Source organism: Heptranchias perlo, chromosome 28 (genome assembly GCF_035084215.1).
Source record: "Heptranchias perlo isolate sHepPer1 chromosome 28, sHepPer1.hap1, whole genome shotgun sequence".
NCBI classification, from domain to species: Eukaryota; Metazoa; Chordata; class Chondrichthyes; order Hexanchiformes; family Hexanchidae; genus Heptranchias; species Heptranchias perlo.
In genome coordinates, this window is record NC_090352.1 from 39,349,023 (window position 1) to 39,368,072 (window position 19,050).

Here is a 19,050-nt window from a genome sequence, read left to right on the forward strand (position 1 = left end):
CTGTATGACGGGACAGTGTAGAGGGAGCTTTACTCTGTATCTAACCCGTGCTGTACCTGCCCTGGGAGTGTTTGATGGGACAGTGTAGAGGGAGCTTTACTCTGTATCTAACCCTGTACCTGCGCTGGGAGTGTTTGATGGGACAGTGTAGAGGGAGCTTTACTCTGTATCTAACCCATGCTGTACCTGCCCCGGGAGTGTTTGATGGGACAGTGTAGAGGGAGCTTTACTCTGTATCTAACCCTGTACCTGCGCTGGGAGTGTTTGATGGGACAGTGTAGAGGGAGCTTTACTCTGTATCTAACCCATGCTGTACCTGCCCTGGGAGTGTTTGATGGGACAGTGTAGAGGGAGCTTTACTCTCTATCTAACCCGTGCTGTACCTGCCCTGGGAGTGATGGGGAGTGTGGTGCCCACAGTGGAATCTACGAACGTCCTTCATCTGATGAGCACAAAATTCACTTACTAAAAAATGAAGAAATTGGCGGTCCCGCGCGGTGTGGGAACTTTTGCCTGAGTGATTTTTTTTTCCCTCACAAGCACACAAGTTTCCAGGTGGCCCTCTCCAGCCTTTTTTAAATGTTAAGCTCAGTTTGATTTGGAGTAGTGCTGCTGTCTTGCAAATCTTCCGAATAGTCAGTACTGGAGTAAAACAGAATATTCTGATTCCCTCGGATACTCGTTAGAAACTCTGTGCCCACTTGTTCTTGACCATTGACTCCCCCCACCCCAATTGAGTTTCAAATCCTCACCGTTTCATAAACCGCCCGCATGACCTGTCCCGACCCCTAACCCTTCCATCCCCGCCCACATCACTTGTTCCTCTGACTGGTCTCCTGCCCTGCACCCCATTTGCTTTCCCCCCTCAATGACAGAGTTTTCAGCTCTTTCAGCCCCACCCTCTGGAATTTCCTCCCCAACCCCTCTGCTTTGTTGACTCCGTTCCCTCCTTTAAAGAGCTCCTGATAACCACGCATTCAATTATTGCCCTCCACTGTCCCACTGCTGCTCGGTGCCCGTTTCAGCCCTGTGAAGCTCTGGAGGTGTTTACTGGTGAAGGGTGCTGTGAAGAGGTAATCGTCTGTGTAACTTTTAACTGTGCCTGTGTTTTTGCAGAGCGTGATGAAGGAGCTTCCCTTGACCTCGGAAGCTGTCGTGGTGCCTTTGCAAGAGTTGAGCCCGTGACGACCAAGAAAACAGGTGAGGTGTTGCTGCATTTGCCCTTTCACTGTGACATTGGCAGGGCTGACCAGTAGCAAAGGGGCTGGACCAGGGCCCGTCCTCCCCTCCTGGTTAGTGAGGGACACAGGTAATCGGACAGGGCCCTTCCTCCCCTCCCTTCAATGCTGGCTGCGGTTTGGCAGGCACCATCAGCCCTCCAGTAACTCGCCCAAACAGCTGTTCTTCATGTAGGCAGTGGGTGTTGGCAGGCTATTCATCTGTGGGCGGCATTGCAGCAGCACCTGATTTTTCACTCACCCAAAGCCCACACTTGCTGCTTTCCAGCCGGAATCACTGAACAAAGACCAGAATCGAGGACCTTGGCTGAGTCCTTTTACCCCCACCCCTCACAACGCACACTGTGGGTCCGGTAGTGTAGTGTTGTTGCCCTGCCCTAGCAATGCAGGGGTTCAACTCTCACCAGGGCAAATAAATCTGGTCATTTGTGGCACCAGAAAAACTGCTGGATTGTTTTAAACCCCAAACTGGTTCACTAATGTCCTTCAGGGAAGGGAACCTGCCGTCCTTACCCGGTCTGGGCCGACACGTGACTCCCCTATGTGGCTGGCTGACTGAAGTGACCGAACAAGCCACTGTTATACACAGTTGCCACTAGAAGGCGCCTCGCCACATTCTCGGGGTAACAAGGGACGGAATGGGCGATAAATGCCGGCCTTGCCGGTGACGCCCACATCCCGAGAGTGAAAAAAAAATTAATGATATCTTTTTGAACCTGGCGTTTTAGCCCATTTTGAATTCTACCCTCCTGCTTTAACCCGGTATGGACAGGGGCCTGAACCCAGAGGTTTTTATGTCCCATTTTCATTCCTCGGTGGCCCCCTTCATCCCCGCCCCCCCCCCCCCCCACTCCTCTTCCTACCCCCTCCCTCTTGTTTATTTTTAACCGATGAACTCCTTGGTTAGATCAGGGTGCAGAGGAATTTGATTTGAACCCATCAGTTGCTAATACTGCACTGTGGGATTTCAGTGAGTGGTCTGCGCGTGCTAGTGACATCTAATGCCACGATGCTGGAACTGTCCTGTGTTGGCGACCAGCCCCAATTTGGGCTAGTTGGTCAGCTCTTAGGTCCAGCTGCAGCATCCTATTTTTGTACCAGTGGGGAACGAGTTTAATTGCTGCCTCCCTGTTTTGTGCCCAGTGCCGTCCTGACACAGTTGATATTTCTCTTCCCCCTCTAGAAGTTGAAGATACCCTGTTGCTGAGAATAGCCAAGCTGCGGGAGGATCTGAGGAAGCTCCTTGATGTGCAGTCGCTCTCCGAGAACGCAATGCAGCTGCAGGCACAGGACCAGCAGCAGGAGATGTAAGTCCAACTCAACTCCAGCACCAACATCAGCCACAGACCCTTTCAAATTGTCATGTTCCGGCTGGGGTGGGTGTGAGTTTTATTCCATAGCTTTGTATCAGTGGTCCTGGTGGGTCTCAGCCGTGGGTCGCACTCTCGCCTCTGAGCCAGAAGGTCGTGGGTTCAAGTCCTCAATCCAGAGACTTGAGCACAAAATCTAGGCTTCCCAGTGCAGCACTGAGGGAGTGCTGCACTGTCGGAGGTGCCGTCTTTCGGATGAAACGTTAAACCGAGGCCCCGTCTGCCCTCGGGTGGATGTAAAAGATCCCATGGCCACTATTTCGAAGGAGAGCAGGGGGAGTTCTCCCCGGTGTCCTGGCCAATATTTAACCCTCAACCAACGTCACTAAAACAGATTATCTGGTCGTTATCACATTGCTGTTTGTGGGATCTTGCTGTGCGCGAATTGGCTGCTACATTTCCTACATTGCAACAGTGATTACACTTCAAAAAGTACCTCATTGGCTGTAAAGCGCTTTGGGACGTCCTGAGGTTGTGAAGGGAGCTGTAGAAATGGGAGTCTTTACTGACGGGTGAAATCAGATGTTGAAGTCTGTCAGTGTGGCGGGATACTGATGAGGTGGGTTCAGGGTTTATACCAGTTGGTGGGGAAGGGGCGTGTTGCGCAGATGACTGGGTGGGGAGAGGGAAATTGATAAATGAGTAATCAATGTGCTTCTGAAGAACTGGGTGAACAGTAAAGGCTGGAATCACCTGCCCACCTAATGAGCTGGGAATGAGGTGTCGTTTGTGGGAAGTGCAGACTAAAGAGGGAGAATGAGCCTGAGCTGTAATCTCGTAGGTCAGCCTGCGGCTCCAGGACGTTGGGCCGATGTAGGTTTGTAGTCGGTGTTCTGCTGGATATCATCCCACTAAAGGGCTCTGGTCCCTCACTCATAGACTGGTGTCAGAGTCCGATCCTGTCTGCAGGGATTGCTGGGTGACTATCAACAGCAGGTACCCTGTCTGTAACTGCCCCTCCCCTCGGTGCCCTATCCCAGGGGCACGGAGGCCAGCTGGAGTGCTGCTACTGCTGCCCAAGCTCAGATTGGCCATTTCAGGGCAATGGAACTTGGGAGCCTTGTGGCCCAGATGCTCTCTGGGCAGTCTCTGTGTCCAAGGTTTGTGAAGCAGTTATTTACCAGTTTGGGGGGTGAAGAAAGCTGTTTCCCAGAATAGGCCGAGAATCTGGAGAACAGCAGCTTGTATCACCCCCTGGGTGGGGGGGGGGAATGACCGCTCCCTTGCCTGCCCCTCCTCCCAAACAGCGATTCCAGGCTTCCTGAGCTGAAATTATAGCAGGCACATACATCTCCGTGCCAGCTCAGCCCCTCGGACAGCACTGTCCTCTGCTGGGAGTATGATGTTGTCCAGCTTTTCTCTGCTTTCCAGGTTTTATGGTGCAGCGCAGTGAGCTCACTGTATCCTGTAAGAACTGAGAGCCTCGTTGGAAATTCTTGAGGGGGAGAGAAAGCACGGAGACCGAGGCCCATCTCTCGCAGGCATTACTGAGCGCAGCCTGGGTTCGCCCTGACTGATATTCCGTGGAGTGATTCCTCCCTGCTTCCCACAGACTGGTCCTTTGGGGGTTAGTCTTGATCGGGATTTAAAATTCCTTTCATTTGATCTTTCCTTAGCTCTAAAGTGAGGGAGCAGCGGAAGACCATGTTTAGCAAGCACTGGTTGGAATTGAACACCCTGCAGGACAAGGTCAGAGACCTGGAAACGGAGAACAGGAGACTGAACCGAGATCTGCAGACACAAATTAAGGTGTGAGTCTGGGAGCACATTTGAACAAAATAGTCGTGCACGTGTGTGTGTGTGTTATATAATATACACGTTTGCACGCACAGACAGACGTGTGTATATATAGACATGCTCACAGACACACAAACGTCTCTGTGCGTGTACGTCTGTATACACACGTACACGCACAGAGACACTCGTGCAGGAACACACAAGTACGGGTGTGAAACCCTTATCCTTTTCAATTTTGTAGTAAATGAGGAGGGAGGTGGGAATGTTTGGATATTTCTAGGATGAAGCAGTGGGTGAGGTGCCACATTGCAGTGACAGAGCATTGCAGACTTGACCTCCGCTAGCGAGGCAGAGGGCACAGAACATGGTTGATCAATTCAATTATAACTGGAAGCAATGATTCAAGCTCCTGGCAGCTCAGAATGTGTATTTAAGAGTTTAATTAGGATCAATTCTTTGTGTGAAGGAGTGTAAATCCTGAGGTTGACCGGTTGCTTTTTTTCTATTTGGCAGACTAAGTCGGAGCTGGAGAAAGCTGTGACTAGTCAGGATGAGACTATCCTTGAATTCAGTAAACGGATGGAGGCTAATTTCAAGGAACACACGGTGTTTCTGGTAAGACTGATTTGTCCATGCGTAAACACACATTCAACTCATTTCTTCAAATCCAGCCCGGGCTGAGGGGGTGAATATTCTCTCTCTCTCTCTCTCTCTCCCTCTGTCCAGTGGCCATGCACAAGAACTGCCCTGAATTAAATGTGCATTGAAAAATTGCCACTTTTGCTCAGTGGGTCCTTAATATTTTATGGGCAATGGGAAGGTCACATGAGGTGGTTAAAGCACAGTAAAGGGAGCTTTACTCTGTATCTAACCCTGTACCTGCCCTGGGAGTGTTTGATGAGACAGTGTAGAGGGAGCTTTACTCTGTATCTAACCCGTGCTGTACCTGCCCTGGGAGTGTTTGATGGGACAGTGTAGAGGGAGCTTTACTCTGTATCTAACCCGTGCTGTACCTGCCCTGGGAGTGTTTGATGGGACAGTGTAGAGGGAGCTTTACTCTGTATCTAACCCGTGCTGTACCTGCCCTGGGAGTGTTTGATGGGACAGTGTAGAGGGAGCTTTACTCTGTATCTAACCCTGTACCTGCCCCGGGAGTGTTTGATGGGACAGTGTAGAGGGAGCTTTACTCTGTATCTAACCCGTGCTGTACCTGCCCTGGGAGTGTTTGATGGGACAGTGTAGAGGGAGCTTTACTCTGTATCTAACCCTGTACCTGCCCTGGGAGTGTTTGATGGGACAGTGTAGAGGGAGCTTTACTCTGTATCTAACCCGTGCTGTACCTGCCCTGGGAGTGTTTGATGGGACAGTGTAGAGGGAGCTTTACTCTGTATCTAACCCTGTACCTGCCCTGGGAGTGTTTGATGAGACAGTGTAGAGGGAGCTTTACTCTGTATCTAACCCGTGCTGTACCTGCCCTGGGAGTGTTTGATGGGACAGTGTAGAGGGAGCTTTACTCTGTATCTAACCCTGTACCTGCCCTGGGAGTGTTTGATGGGACAGTGTAGAGGGAGCTTTACTCTGTATCTAACCCGTGCTGTACCTGCCCTGGGAGTGTTTGATGGGACAGTGTAGAGGGAGCTTTACTCTGTATCTAACCCGTGCTGTACCTGCCCTGGGAGTGTTTGATGGGACAGTGTAGAGGGAGCTTTACTCTGTATCTAACCCGTGCTGTACCTGCCCTGGGAGTGTTTGATGGGACAGTGTAGAGGGTGTTTCACTACCATGGTCGAATAGATGACTGAAACTCTCAGTTCTGACTGGGAGATAATAAAAGATTAGGGAATGAATGGTAGCTGCAAATGAGGTGAAACCTCGATAGGTCATGAAGTTGTGGCTGTAAGTGAGCACAAGAGACTCTGTGTGCTTCAGGCTACGCAGGAAGAAGCGACTGATTTGAAACGGAAGCTTCAGCGCGCGGAGACTGAGGCCCACACTTTCCTCGGGGAGTTGAACAAACTACAGGGGTCTGGAGGAGCGCTGGACATGAACTGGCTTCAAGAGAAAGTAGAACTTCAACAGCACGTAAGAAACTCATTGATGTGTTCTGTGTGAGATGGCCGCTGCCCTGTGAGATGCACACTTCATAACACAGGGAGCAAGTTCAGCATAGTATTGGGGGGGGGGGGGGGTGAGAAAATTTTTAAAAAATAAATATTTATTCATTCTCAGGGTGTGGGTGTCGCTGGCAAGGCCGGCATTTATTACCCATCCCCGGTCAAGACAACTGAGGGGCTCACTAGGCCACTTCAGAGAGCAGTTAAGAATCAACCTCATTGGTGTGGGGACAAGAGTCTTGTATTGGCCCAGACCGGGTAAGGACGGCAGGTTTCCTTCCCTAAAGGACATTAGTGACCCAGTTGGGTTTTTACGACAATCCGACAGCTTCACGGTCACTTTTACTGACTCCAGCTTTTTATTAAAAACTGAATTCAAATTCTCAAACTGCCCACGGTGGGATTTGAACTCACATTCTCTGGATTATTAGTCCAGTAACACAACCACCACACTAACTGTACCCTCGGCTAATCATCAATAGTCATTTTTACTGTTGCCCCTCAGGGTCAGCGATCTAGAGAAGCCACTGCCAGTCTCTGCTCTCGCCCAACGCCCGCTCGCACAGAGGCCCCCTTCTAGCAGGTCACTGATCGCTCCTGCTGGGGATACCCGTGTCCTTTTAAACGTGCGGCTCTTTGCTTTTCCTATTTACTGAGGCGGGTTTTATAATTAGAGTCGAGATAATCCAAGACCGATAACTCCGGCTGCCCCTGCACCCTGCCCCTGCCCGCTGTGGAGGGAATGGGACTTCCAAGCCCCAAGTCACTGCCCCCTCCCTCAGTGCAGATAGAAATAAATTTCAGTCTCTGCTGGTCCCAGGCAGCCCCGCACTTCAAGGGAAGCAAGTGATCTTAGTGCTGAGATTTAATTCTATAATTTAAGGTGCGAAAGCTGCGAGACGCTGATGTACAGAGGGAGAATGACGTCCAGGAACTGAAGGTGAAAATGAACAGACACGTGAGTAGCATCTGCCTGACCAGTGCCGGATTTTCTTTCTTTTCTTGCTTTCTCTCTCCTTTCTTTTTTTCTCTTTTTCTCACTTTCTCTTCCTCTCACCCTCTTTCTTTCTCTCTCCTTCCTTTTCTTTCTTTCTTTCTTTCTTTCTCTCTCCTTCCTTTTCTTTCTTTCTCTCTCCTTCCTTTTCTTTCTTTCTCTCTCCTTCCTTTTCTTTCTTTCTCTCTCCTTCCTTTTCTTTCTTTCTCTCTCCTTCCTTTTCTTTCTTTCTCTCTCCTTCCTTTTCTTTCTTTCTCTCTCCTTCCTTTTCTTTCTTTCTCTCTCCTTCCTTTTCTTTCTTTCTCTCTCCTTCCTTTTCTTTCTTTCTCTCTCTCTCTCCTTCCTTTTCTTTCTTTCTCTCTCTCTCTCCTTCCTTTTTCTTTCTTTTTTCTCTCTGCACCTCCTGTACATGTGTGCTCGCTCACATCTGTTTTATCCATACTACAATGGTCAGTGCTCGTGAATTTTCTCCTTGCATTCCTCCCAAGTTCTAAATATTCAGCCCTACACCCTGTTCCACCTCCCTGCACCCTCACTGTTCGACATTGCACCATCTCCTTCTCTTAACTCCTCCTTTCCTACGATCTTTAAACTGGAACTCCTTTGATCTTCCCTTTCCCCCTCAACCTTTTAAAACCCAAGCTTGGGTGTCAGTAGTTTCCAGTTTATCTCCCCTTTTCAAGCTTGGAAATATCCTGCACACTCAGCCCTAATCCTTCCCCTGGGTTTCTTAATCTATAATATATTAAATCTGCCATGTTTGTCTCGCACTCCTTATTCGGGTATCACCGTTGTGTGACACAGTCAAGCCTGCAGTCGCACTCTTCTACCAGTAAGGAGAGCGTCACGGGCTCCTGGAGTTGCAGATCCCCATTCCCCATCCCTGCAGCATCACCACCCTGCTCTGCGAGGGAGTCTCATCGTTCTGGATACCTGTAGATCCACCAGTAATGATAAGAATCTGGAACTTGTTCCTCAGCCCAGACTGGGCTGATGGGAAAAATTTAACATTTTAACTCTTCCTGACAGCATGCAGTGCTTGGTTTAGTGATCACATCGCCAAGGGAGCTGGTTTCCTGGCATGTCTGGCAGTATAATTCACCGCAATGGTGATGGTCATTGACCCAGAGGGCTTCACCTTGGTTCCTCAAATATTAAAGAACCTGTATGTTGTTCAATATCAGACCGACTGGTGCATGCAGTGTCAGTAACACCTCCTCCCTTTCTCCCCCTGTTTCTAGAGAGTCATCCTGGAACAGAATAATCAGAAAGCAGAGGCAGAGCTGGCCAAACTTGACAACCTGATTGAGCATGTCCGAATAGTAAGTCTTTGGTGGGGGGGGTGGTGGGGGAGAATCGATGGGGGGGCGGCAATGCTCGGTTTGGAAGGAGGGGGGGCATGTGCAGCGGTCACGAGGGTTAACAGGCCTTTCAATTCATCGTCTGTCCCAAAACATTCCCCAAGTGATGTATCCCTCTCCGTGTCTGGTCACGTTTGCTGTTGGAAATGGTTCGCTGTGGCCAGAAATGTCCTTTCACTCGGCTGCTATCTTGGCTGTGTGGTTAAGGAAGAGGTGCTGTCAAGGGGCTTGGAGCTGGTGTGTTGAGGCTTCAGCTACTTCAGCAGATAAAAGAAGTTGAGTTTATATTTCACCTTTCGTGCCTTCGGGACATCCCGAAGAGCTTCAACAGCCTCTAAACTACTTTTGAAATGTAGCCACTGTTGTAGGCCAGCGTAGTAGCCAACCTGCACACAGCAAGATCCAACAAGCATCAGTGAGATAAATGCCAGTTCATCGGATTTTTGGTAGTGTTTGTTGAGGGTAAAATGTTGGCAAGGAGACTGGGACAGCTCCCCTGCTCGGAGTATTGCTTCATTTGACCATTTCCCACAAAGGACTTGAGGAACAAATCTGTTTTAAAGCATAGTATTTTCATGCAAATTAAGAAAAGGGGGTCTGGACATTAAGATTCTAATGAGCTAGCTTTTAAGTTGTTTCCTCATAGCTGTGAATAATAAGCAATTTGATAGCTTGTCTTGGCAATTGGAAAATACCTCCTGCCCATTGTGTTGGAAAGTCTTTGATCCTCTTTCTGACGGAGAACTGTAAGAGACATAACGCAGCCTAGATTATATGCTCCCTCTCTGAAGTGGGGCTTAAACCCATAATCTCCTGATTTAGGGAGGTCCAGGTGTTAGCTGCAACCAGTTCAGCCCCATTGGTGACATAGGTGAATGAGGCTGGCTTGGGGATAGGGGCTGAGAGCCTCTAATCTCTCTGTCCTGTTGGGGTTTGGTGACCTAGTAATTTGTAGTTTATAAAGCACGGTGGGTCGAGGGAGCGAGGGGGATTGGGAGTTCCCAGGATGATGTGATTATCTACTTTTCCGGGAATAAGCCTGAAATTAGAATTCAATTAAAATGGTAACTTCTCCTGCGAGCAGACGGTCTGTGTGATTCCCATCCCAACCGGTCAAAGGAAGTCCGTCTCCTCCCAGCACTAAAATCAAAAGGACACGAAGGGATCTATTGTGAAGGCTGTGCCTGAAATCCAAACCTCTAGTGTTGTTTCAGATATCGATTGACCGGCTGTGCATCTCCAGCTTGTTTGCTTTCCAGCAGTTGCAGGTTTCGCTGACTTTATTTTGCTTATCGTGTTTCAGGTTCTGCTGTCAGTGCCTGATGTCGTCGCGAACTCAGCGGAGCTGAAGTCTCTCCTGCACGATCTTGGAGACGATGTGGGGGAGTAGGAATGTCTCGGTCGCTGCTCTTTCACCCACTGGTCACAGTTTGGGGGGGAAGAACGAGCGACGATTGCAGCCAGGAGCGAAGTGTGGGGTGAAAAGGCAGCTCCATTTCCCGCTTCCTCTTCCTGTGGGAGATTCAGCGACAATTCACTGCCCTGAAATTTTAAATGCCTGCCGTTTAACTGGGCCCAGAATCGATCTGACCTCTCAACTTCCAGAAAAGATAGTTGGGGCTTGATGCTGGAGTGTCTATTGGTCTTCGTTGCGTACCCTCTCACCCGGTTCGTGCTGCGCTCAGGCCCTCAAAATAACTACGAAGTGTAAATGTTGTGCAAAATATCTTTATTTATATACACACTTATCAAGCAGCAGTACAACTTTTATGTATATTAATTACTGTTTCTACTTCAGACTGTTCTGCCACCTCTGGTTTAGGCTAGCTGTCCTCCCCTCTGATCTCTCTCTGCGGCTTTCTGTCTCTCAGTTGAACAGACATTTTGTTTCTCAGCATAAAATAAAAATAATTCACAGAAATCCACAAGTTTAATGTGTTATTTATTGCGATCACTAAAGATTGAGGGGATTCGTGCGATACAATAATCGGACGTGGATTGTGAATGGGCCAAATTGCCTTTTCTTGCTCCAATTCTTCTATTCATGTTTAAATTGGAGAATGGGTTTGTCCTGTTGGTCTGTCCCTTTCTGAGACTCCTGATGGGGAAGCACTGTGTTGAAGATCACTGCTTCATGTCCCCTTGTTTTGTTGGTGACATCGGTAATGAGGTGAGAGCTAAATCTTATGCATTTAAAAAAAATTCTTCAGATGGGTTCCACGGGCACTGACTCTCACTGGGGTACGGGTCCCACAGACACTGACTCTCACTGGGGTACGGGTCCCACAGACACTGACTCTCACTGGGGTACGGGTCCCACAGACACTGACTCTCACTGGGGTACGGGTCCCACGGGCACTGACTCTCACTGGGGTACGGGTTCCACGGACACTGACTCTCACTGGGGTATGGGTTCCACGGGCACTGACTCTCACTGGGGTATGGGTTCCACGGGCACTGACTCATGTCACTATCTGTGGAGAATGAACAGTTAATGTTTCAGGTCAATGACCTTTTCATCAGAATGTTTGGAGCAAAAGTCATCAATCTGAAACATTAACTTTCCCCACAGATGCTGCCTGACCTGCCAAGTGTTTCCAGCATTTTCTGTTATTTCAGATTTCCAGCATCTGTGGTATATTGCTTTTGGACAATTTTTAATAATCCTTTTAGTAATATGATGCTTCCTGCAATTTTAGCAAATGGCATTTCATGAGACCTGCATTCTAACACCTGCTGGGATAACATCAATTACAGTTTAAAAACATCATAGATCGGATAATGAGGTGGTACTTTGGTCTTAACTGAGAGAATACTACAGGTAAATATTTTTTAAGGTCATTTTTCCCGGTCCTAGCTCTTGGATTGGATCATAAGAAATAGGAGCAGGAGCAGGCCACTCGGCCCCTCGAGCCTTCTCCGTCATTCAATAAGATCGTGGCTGATCTTTGACCTTAACTCCACTTTTTCCATATCCCTTGATTCCCCTAGAGTCCAAAAATCTTATCTCCCAGCCTTGAATATATTCAATAATTGAGCATCCACATCCCTCTGGAGTACAGAATTCCAAAGATTCATAACCCTCTGAGTAAAGAAATTTCTCCTCATCTCAGTCCTAAATGGCCGACCCCTTATCCTGAGACTATGCTCCCTAGTTCTAGATTCTCCAGCCGGGGAAACAACCTCTCAGCATCTACCCTGTCAAGTCCCCTCAGAATCTATTATGTTTCAATGAGATCACCTCTCATTCTTCTAAACTCCAGAGAGTATAGGCCCATTCTACTCAATCTCTCCTCATAGGACAACCCTCTCATCCCAGGAATCAATCTAGTGAACCTTCGTTGCACTGCCTCTAAGGCAAGTATATCCTTCCTTAGATAAGGAGACCAAAACTGTACACAGTACTCCAGGTGAGGTCTCACCAAAGTCCTGTACAATTGGACAAGACTTCCTTACTCTTGTACTCCAACCCCCTTGTAATAAAGGCCAACATGCCATTTGCTTTCCTAATTGCTTGCTGTACCTGCATGTTAACTTTGTGTTTCTTGTACCAGGACACCCAAGTCTCTCTGGACACCAACATTTAATAGTTTCTCACCATTTAAAAAATATTCTGTTTTTCTATTTTTCCTACCAAAGTGAATAACCTCACATTACCCCACATTATACTGCATCTGCCACCTTCTTGCCCACTCACTTAACCTGTCTATATCCCTTTGCAGACTCATTGTGTCTTCCTCACACCTTACTTTCCCACTTAGCTTTGTATTGTCAGCAAACTTGGATACATTATACTCAGTCCCTTCACCTAATTAATATAGCTTGCAAATAGCTGAGGCCCAATCACCGATCCTTGCTGTACCCCACTAGTTACAGCCTGCCAACCTGAAAATGATCCGTTTATCCCGATTCTGTTTTCTGTCCGTTAACCAATCCTCTATCCATGTGAATATATTACCCCCAACCCCATGAGCCCTTACCTTGCGTAACAACCTTTTATGTGGCACCTTATTGAATGTCTTTTGAAAATCCATATATACGACATCCACTGGTTCCCCTTTATCTACCCTGCTAGTTACATCCTCAAAAAAACTCTAATAAATTCGTCCAAGACGATTTCCCTTTCATAAAACTGTGTTGACTCTACCTAATTATATTATGATTTTCTAAGTGCTCTGTTACCATGTCCTTGATAATGGATTCCAGCATTTTCCCGATGACTGATGTCAGGCTAACTATCGTTAAACTACTGGTCACTTGAAGCTCACAGATCACTAACCGAACAATGTATCACATCAGTGAAGTAGAAGGATAATTGTATGGAGCCTTATCCAGAGCCTGGTTCTGCCCAAATTCCCAGGAGTGCAAAGGTGTGAAATTACCCCATCACCACCACCTTTCCCTCACCTTGCACATCTGCTTTTGTTTAGCTTTCCCCAAGGGAGATCCCTTCTAACCCACACTGCACTCTGTTGCCATTACATCAAATATTTCTCGGTTAAGCTCTGGAATTCCCTCCCTACACCTCACCGTCTCTCTCTTCTCCTTTAAGACGCTCCTTAAAACCTACCTCTTTGACCAAGCTTTTGGTCACCTGTCCCAATATCTCCTTAATCAAAGGCAAAATACTGCAGATGCTGGAAATCTGAAATAAAAACAGAAAATGCTGGAAATACTCAGCAGGTCAGGCAGTATCTGTGGAGAAAGAAACAGAGTTAACGTTTCAGGTCGATGACTCTTCGTCAGAACTAGAAGAAGTTGAAGATTAAACAGTTTATAAGCAAATACAGAGCCAGGGAAAAGGTGAGGTTGGGGGGAAGAACAAAAGGGAAAGTCTCTGATAGGGTGGAGAGCAGAAGTCATTAATTGACGAAAGGGATGATGGTGCGAGGCAAGGCAGGTGGTAATGGGACAAATAAAGAAACAAAAGATGGGTCTAGAGGAGCTGTAAATGGTAACAGTAGAACCGTTACCAGCACCTGCTGTCTCCTTATGTGTCTCGGTGTCAAATATTGTTTGATAATCGCTCCTGTGAAGTGTCTTTGGACGTTTTACTCCGTTAAAGGTGCTTTATAAATGCAAGTTGTTGTTACAGAGCTGCTGTCAACTTCCAATTATCCACACCTTGAAACAATTGTTAATCCACAATCCCCACTCAGGATCGCTGCTTGGTACAATTTCAAGATGAAATGTTGCACATGCACAAAGTGCTTAATACTTTGAGGTCTGGCCCTCATATTTTAGAAGAGAGAAATAACTTGCATTTATCCAGCACCTTTCAAGACCTCGGGACATCCCAAAGCGTTTTCTAGCCTTCCGTTTCGGACGCTTTTGACATCTGAAAACTAGCAATTGTAGCCCGAGCTGTGATTTATGCCCTGGCCTGCCTCTCATATTACAACCATTTCTTTGCAAGTAATCAGACAGAATTAAATATATTTTACACCTTGTGAGGCAAGGTATTAATCTCTGGAAATTGCCATTTCCCTTAGATGGAGTTTTGCCCCTTATAATAGGCTCCCTTAAGGGCTCAATGTTCTGAAAGAATAGTGCAATCTACATCACTGTCAATCTACATACATCAACATTTCAAATAAGCTGTGGCAGCCACCAAAGGAACTTTGACTTAATTGGTTTCTGAACACAGGCATTCACTCATTTCCCAGACATATTGCTGCCTGTGCCCTCTATTTTAAAACTTGCTGATGGAGGACATGTTATATTTAACTCAAACTATTTTAAAAACTGTATGAAATGAGAACTGAAATTTCCCTTTATCACTCCTTATCTCCCACAGTCTTCCCTTCTTTCTACTAGTTTTTAAAACCCAGGCTGCTTTGCCCACTAACTATACCTCAAATTAACTCCTGGGTGCACCATAGACAGCCTCTGCTTCCCATTTGGGTTTCTCAAAAAGTTTCCTTACCTCAGCTCTGGTCAGGCCCACCTTGAGTACTGTGTCCAGCTCTGGTCAGACCCACCTTGAGTACTGTGTCCAGTTCTGGTCAGGCCCACCTTGAGTACTGTGTCCAGTTCTGGTCAGACCCACCTTGAGTACTGTGTCCAGCTCTGGTCAGACCCACCTTGAGCACAGTGTCCAGTTTTGGGTCAGAGTTATGAGGGAAGGCTGGAGAGATTTTTTTCAACCTGTAAAGGAGGCGTCTGAGAGGTGACCTTATAGAGGGATAAAAGATTGATAATGGTATAGAATAAGTTCATCCAGAATATTACTTTAAACTGCAGCAGTAGAATTAGGGAATACAGGTTCAAACTAGTAAAAGATAAATCTGGGAATGATATTAGGAAATTCTTCTTCACACAACTGAATGATCAACATGTGGAATAAACATCCAAATAGATTAGTGGAGGTAAAAACTGTGCAAACATTGAAGAAATAACTCGATGCTGCAATGGGTGAAGTTAGGATCTTTCAGGGGGATGGATCAAGATGGGCCAGAATGGCCGTCCTCATCATAATTATCTTGTGATTTATCCCGTGCTGTACCTGCCCTGAGAGTGTTTGATGGGACAGTGTAGAGGGAGCTTTACTCTGTATCTAACCCTGTACCTGCCCTGAGAGTGTTTGATGGGACAGTGTAGAGGGAGCTTTACTCTGTATCTAACCCGTGCTGTACCTGCCCTGGGAGTGTTTGATGGGACAGTGTAGAGGGAGCTTTACTCTGTATCTAACCCGTGCTGTACCTGCCCTGGGAGTGTTTGATGGGACAGTGTAGAGGGAGCTTTACTCTGTATCTAACCCTGTATCTGCCCTGGGAGTGTTTGATGGGACAGTGTAGAGGGAGCTTTACTCTGTATCTAACCCGTGCTGTACCTGCCCTGGGAATGTTTGATGGGACAGTGTAGAGCAACTCAAACTTGCATTTATAAAGTGCCTTTAAAGTGGAAAAACATCCAATGGTGCTTCACAGAGGCATAATCCAAAAATAAGAGCTGAGTTAATGGAGATATTGAGAGGGATGACCAAAAGCTAGGTCAAATAGGTAGATTTTATGGAAGTTCTTAAAGGAAGGGAGGGAGGTGGGAGGGGTTTAAGGAGGAATTCCAAAGTGTGGGGCCTAAAAAGCTGAATGCACAGCTGCTAGTGGTGGGGCAAAGGGAGGGAGATACACACGGTGTCGGAGTAGCTGAGAGTTTGGAAAAAGATTTGAGGGTAGAGTTTATCACCATAGATGGTTTGGGGGTAGAATTTATCCTTGTCTGTGTCGGATGGTTTGGGGGTTGGTTTATGTCTGTGTCGGATGGTTTGGGGGTTGGTTTATGTCTGTGTCGGATGGTTTGGGGGTTGGTTTATGTCTGTGTCGGATGGTTTGGGGGTTGGTTTATGTCTGTGTCGGATGGTTTGGGGGTTGGTTTATGTCTGTGTTGGATGGTTTGGGGGTTGGTTTATGCTTGGTTTCATTGGTCAGAACATTGAATACAGGAGTTGGGATGTCTTGTTGAAGTTGTACAAGACATTAGTAAGGCCACACTTGGAATACTGTGTACAGTTCTGGTCACCCTATTATAGAAAGGATATTATTAAACTAGAAAGAGTGCAGAAAAGATTTACTAGGATGCTACCGGGACTTGATGGTTTGACTTATAGGGAGAGGTTGGATAGACTGAGACTTTTTTCCCTGGAGAGTAGGAGGTTTAGGGGTGATCTTATAGAAGTCTATAAAATAATGAGGGGCATAGATAAGGTAGATAGTCAAAATCTTTTCCCAAAGGTAGGGGAGTCTATAACGAGGGGGCATAGATTCAAGGGGAGAGGGGAGAGATACAAAAGGGTCCAGAGGGGCAATTTTTTCACTCAAAGGGTGGTGAGTGTCTGGAACGAGCTGCCAGAGGCAGTAGTAGAGGCGGGTACAATTTTGTCTTTTAAAAAGCATTTGGACAGTTACATGGGTAAGATGGGTATAGAGGGATATGGGCCAAGTGCAGGCAATTGGGACTAGCTTAGTGGTATAAACTGGGCGACATGGACATGTTGGGCCGAAGGGCCTGTTTCCATGTTGTAAACTTCTATGATTCTATGTCTGTGTCGGATGGTTTGGGGGTTGGTTTATGTCTGTGTCGGATAGTTTTGGATAGAAATTTACAGCGTAGGAGGCCATTCGGCCCATCATGCCTGTGCCGGCTCTTTGAAGAGCTAACCAATCAGTGCCTCAGCTCATCTGCTGCTGAAACCCTCATCCCTGCTTTTGTTACCTCCAGACTCAACTATTCCAATGCTCTCCTGGCTGGCCTCCCATCTTCCACCCTCCATAAACTTGAACTCATCCAAAACTCTGCTGCCCGTATCCTAACTCACCCCTGTGCTCGCTGACCTATGTTGGCTCCAAGTCCAACAATGCATCAATTTTAAAATTCTCATCCTTGTTTTCAAATCCTTCTATGGCCTCATCCCTCGCTATCTCCTCCAGCCCTACAAATCTCCGAGATCTCTGCGCTCCTCCAATTCTGGCCTCTTGCGCATCCCCGATTTTAATCGCTCTACCATTGGCGGCCGTGCCTTCAGCTGCCTGGGCCCCGAGCTCTGGAATTCCCTCCCTAAACCTCTCTGCCTCTCTCTCCTCCTTTATGACACTCCTTAAAACCTACAACTTTGACCGAGCTTTTGGTCACCTGTCCTAATATCTCATGTGGCTCGGTGTCAAATTTTGTTTGATAATTGTTCCTGTGAAGCGTTTCACTACGTTAAAAGCACTGTTTGATTGCAAGTTGTTGTTGTCCTCTAGTTCTTTTGTCAATTACATTAATTCTGTGTCCTCAGGTTACCGACCCTTCTGCCAGTGGAAACAGTTTCTCCTTATTTACTCTATTAAAACCCTTCATAATTTTGATCACCTCTATTAAATCTCCCCATAACCTTTTCTGCTCTAAGGAGAACAATCTCAGCTTCTCCAGTCTCTCCATGTAACTGAAGTCCCTCATCCCTGGTACCATTCTAGTAAATCTCCTCTGCCCCCTCTCTCAGGATTGTATTGGATGGTTTGTGGGTGGATTTATGTCTATCTCTGTTGGATGGTGTGAGGGTTGGTTTCTCCCTGTGTGTGTGGGTTAGTTTGTTCCTCTCTGTGTGAGGGTTGGTTTGTTCCTCTCTGTGTGAGGGTTGGTTTGTCCCTCTGTGTCTGTGGGTTGGTTTGTCCCTCTCTGTGTCTGTGGGTTGGTTTGTCCCTCTCTCTGTGTGAGGGTTGGTTTGTCCCTCTCTGTGTGAGGGTTGGTTTGTCCCTCTCTGTGTGTGAGTGTTGGTTTGTCCCTCTGTGTGTGTGAGGGTTGGTTTGTCCCTCTGTGTGTGTGAGGGTTGGTTTGTCCCTCTGTGTGTGTGAGGGTTGGTTTGTCCCTCTGTGTGTGAGTGTTGGTTTGTCCCTCTGTGTGTGTGAGGGTTGGTTTGTCCCTCTGTGTGTGTGTTGGTTTGTCCCTCTCTGTGTGTGTGTTGGTTTGTCCCTCTGTGTGTGTGTGAGTGTTGGTTTGTCCCTCTGTGTGTGGGTTGGTTTGTCCCTCTGTGTGTGTGAGGGTTGGTTTGTCCCTCTCTGTGTGTGAGGGTTGGTTTGTCCCTCTATGTGTGTGAGGGTTGGTTTGTCCCTCTCTGTGAGAGTGTTGGTTTGTCCCTCTCTGTGTGAGGGTTGGTTTGTTCCTCTCTGTGTGTGGGTTGGTTTGTCCCTCTCTGTGTGTGGGTTGGTTTGTCCCTCTGTGTGTGTGAGGGTTGGTTTGTTCCTCTCTTTGTGCGTGTTGGTTTGTCCCTCTCTGTGTGTGGGTTGGTTTGTCCCTCTGTGTGTGTGAGGGTTGGTTTGTTCCTCTCTGTGTGTGGGTTGGTTTGTCCCTCTCTCTGTGTGTGGGTTGGTTTGTTCCTCTCTGTGTGCGTGTTGGTTTGTCCCTCTCTGTGTGAGGGTTGGTTTGTCCCTCTGTGTGTGTGAGGGTTGGTTTGTTCCTCTCTGTGTGCGTGTTGGTTTGTCCCTCTCTGTGTGTGGGTTGGTTTGTCCCTCTCTGTGTGAGGGTTGGTTTGTCCCTCTGTGTGTGTGAGGGTTGGTTTGTTCCTCTCTGTGTGCGTGTTGGTTTGTCCCTCTCTGTGTGAGGGTTGGTTTGTCCCTCTCTGTGAGAGTGTTGGTTTGTCCCTCTGTGTGTGTGAGGGTTGGTTTGTTCCTCTCTGTGTGAGGGTTGGTTTGTTCCTCTCTGTGTGAGGGTTGGTTTGTCCCTCTCTGTGTGAGGGTTGGTTTGTCCCTCTCTGTGTGG

General features: G+C 47.4%; 1 protein-coding gene across 2 annotated transcripts in view; it reads left to right on the forward strand.

Annotated features, from left to right (window-relative positions):
* Positions 1–10,728, forward strand: part of spag5 (sperm associated antigen 5) — a 34,890-nt gene extending 24,162 nt beyond the window's left edge. The window contains exons 20-27 of one of the 2 annotated variants that reach the window (XM_068008567.1): positions 1,117–1,200; positions 2,422–2,545; positions 4,225–4,357; positions 4,859–4,960; positions 6,275–6,427; positions 7,343–7,417; positions 8,695–8,775; positions 10,118–10,728. In XM_068008567.1, the coding sequence (XP_067864668.1) occupies positions 1,117–1,200; positions 2,422–2,545; positions 4,225–4,357; positions 4,859–4,960; positions 6,275–6,427; positions 7,343–7,417; positions 8,695–8,775; positions 10,118–10,204 (839 nt within the window). In that variant the 3' untranslated portion in view covers positions 10,205–10,728. Of the gene's footprint in view, positions 1–1,116; positions 1,201–2,421; positions 2,546–4,224; positions 4,358–4,858; positions 4,961–6,274; positions 6,428–7,342; positions 7,418–8,694; positions 8,776–10,117 lie in introns of those variants that run through there. The other variant, XR_010968548.1, reaches the window with a different exon arrangement.
* The last annotated feature ends 8,322 nt before the right edge of the window (positions 10,729–19,050 follow it).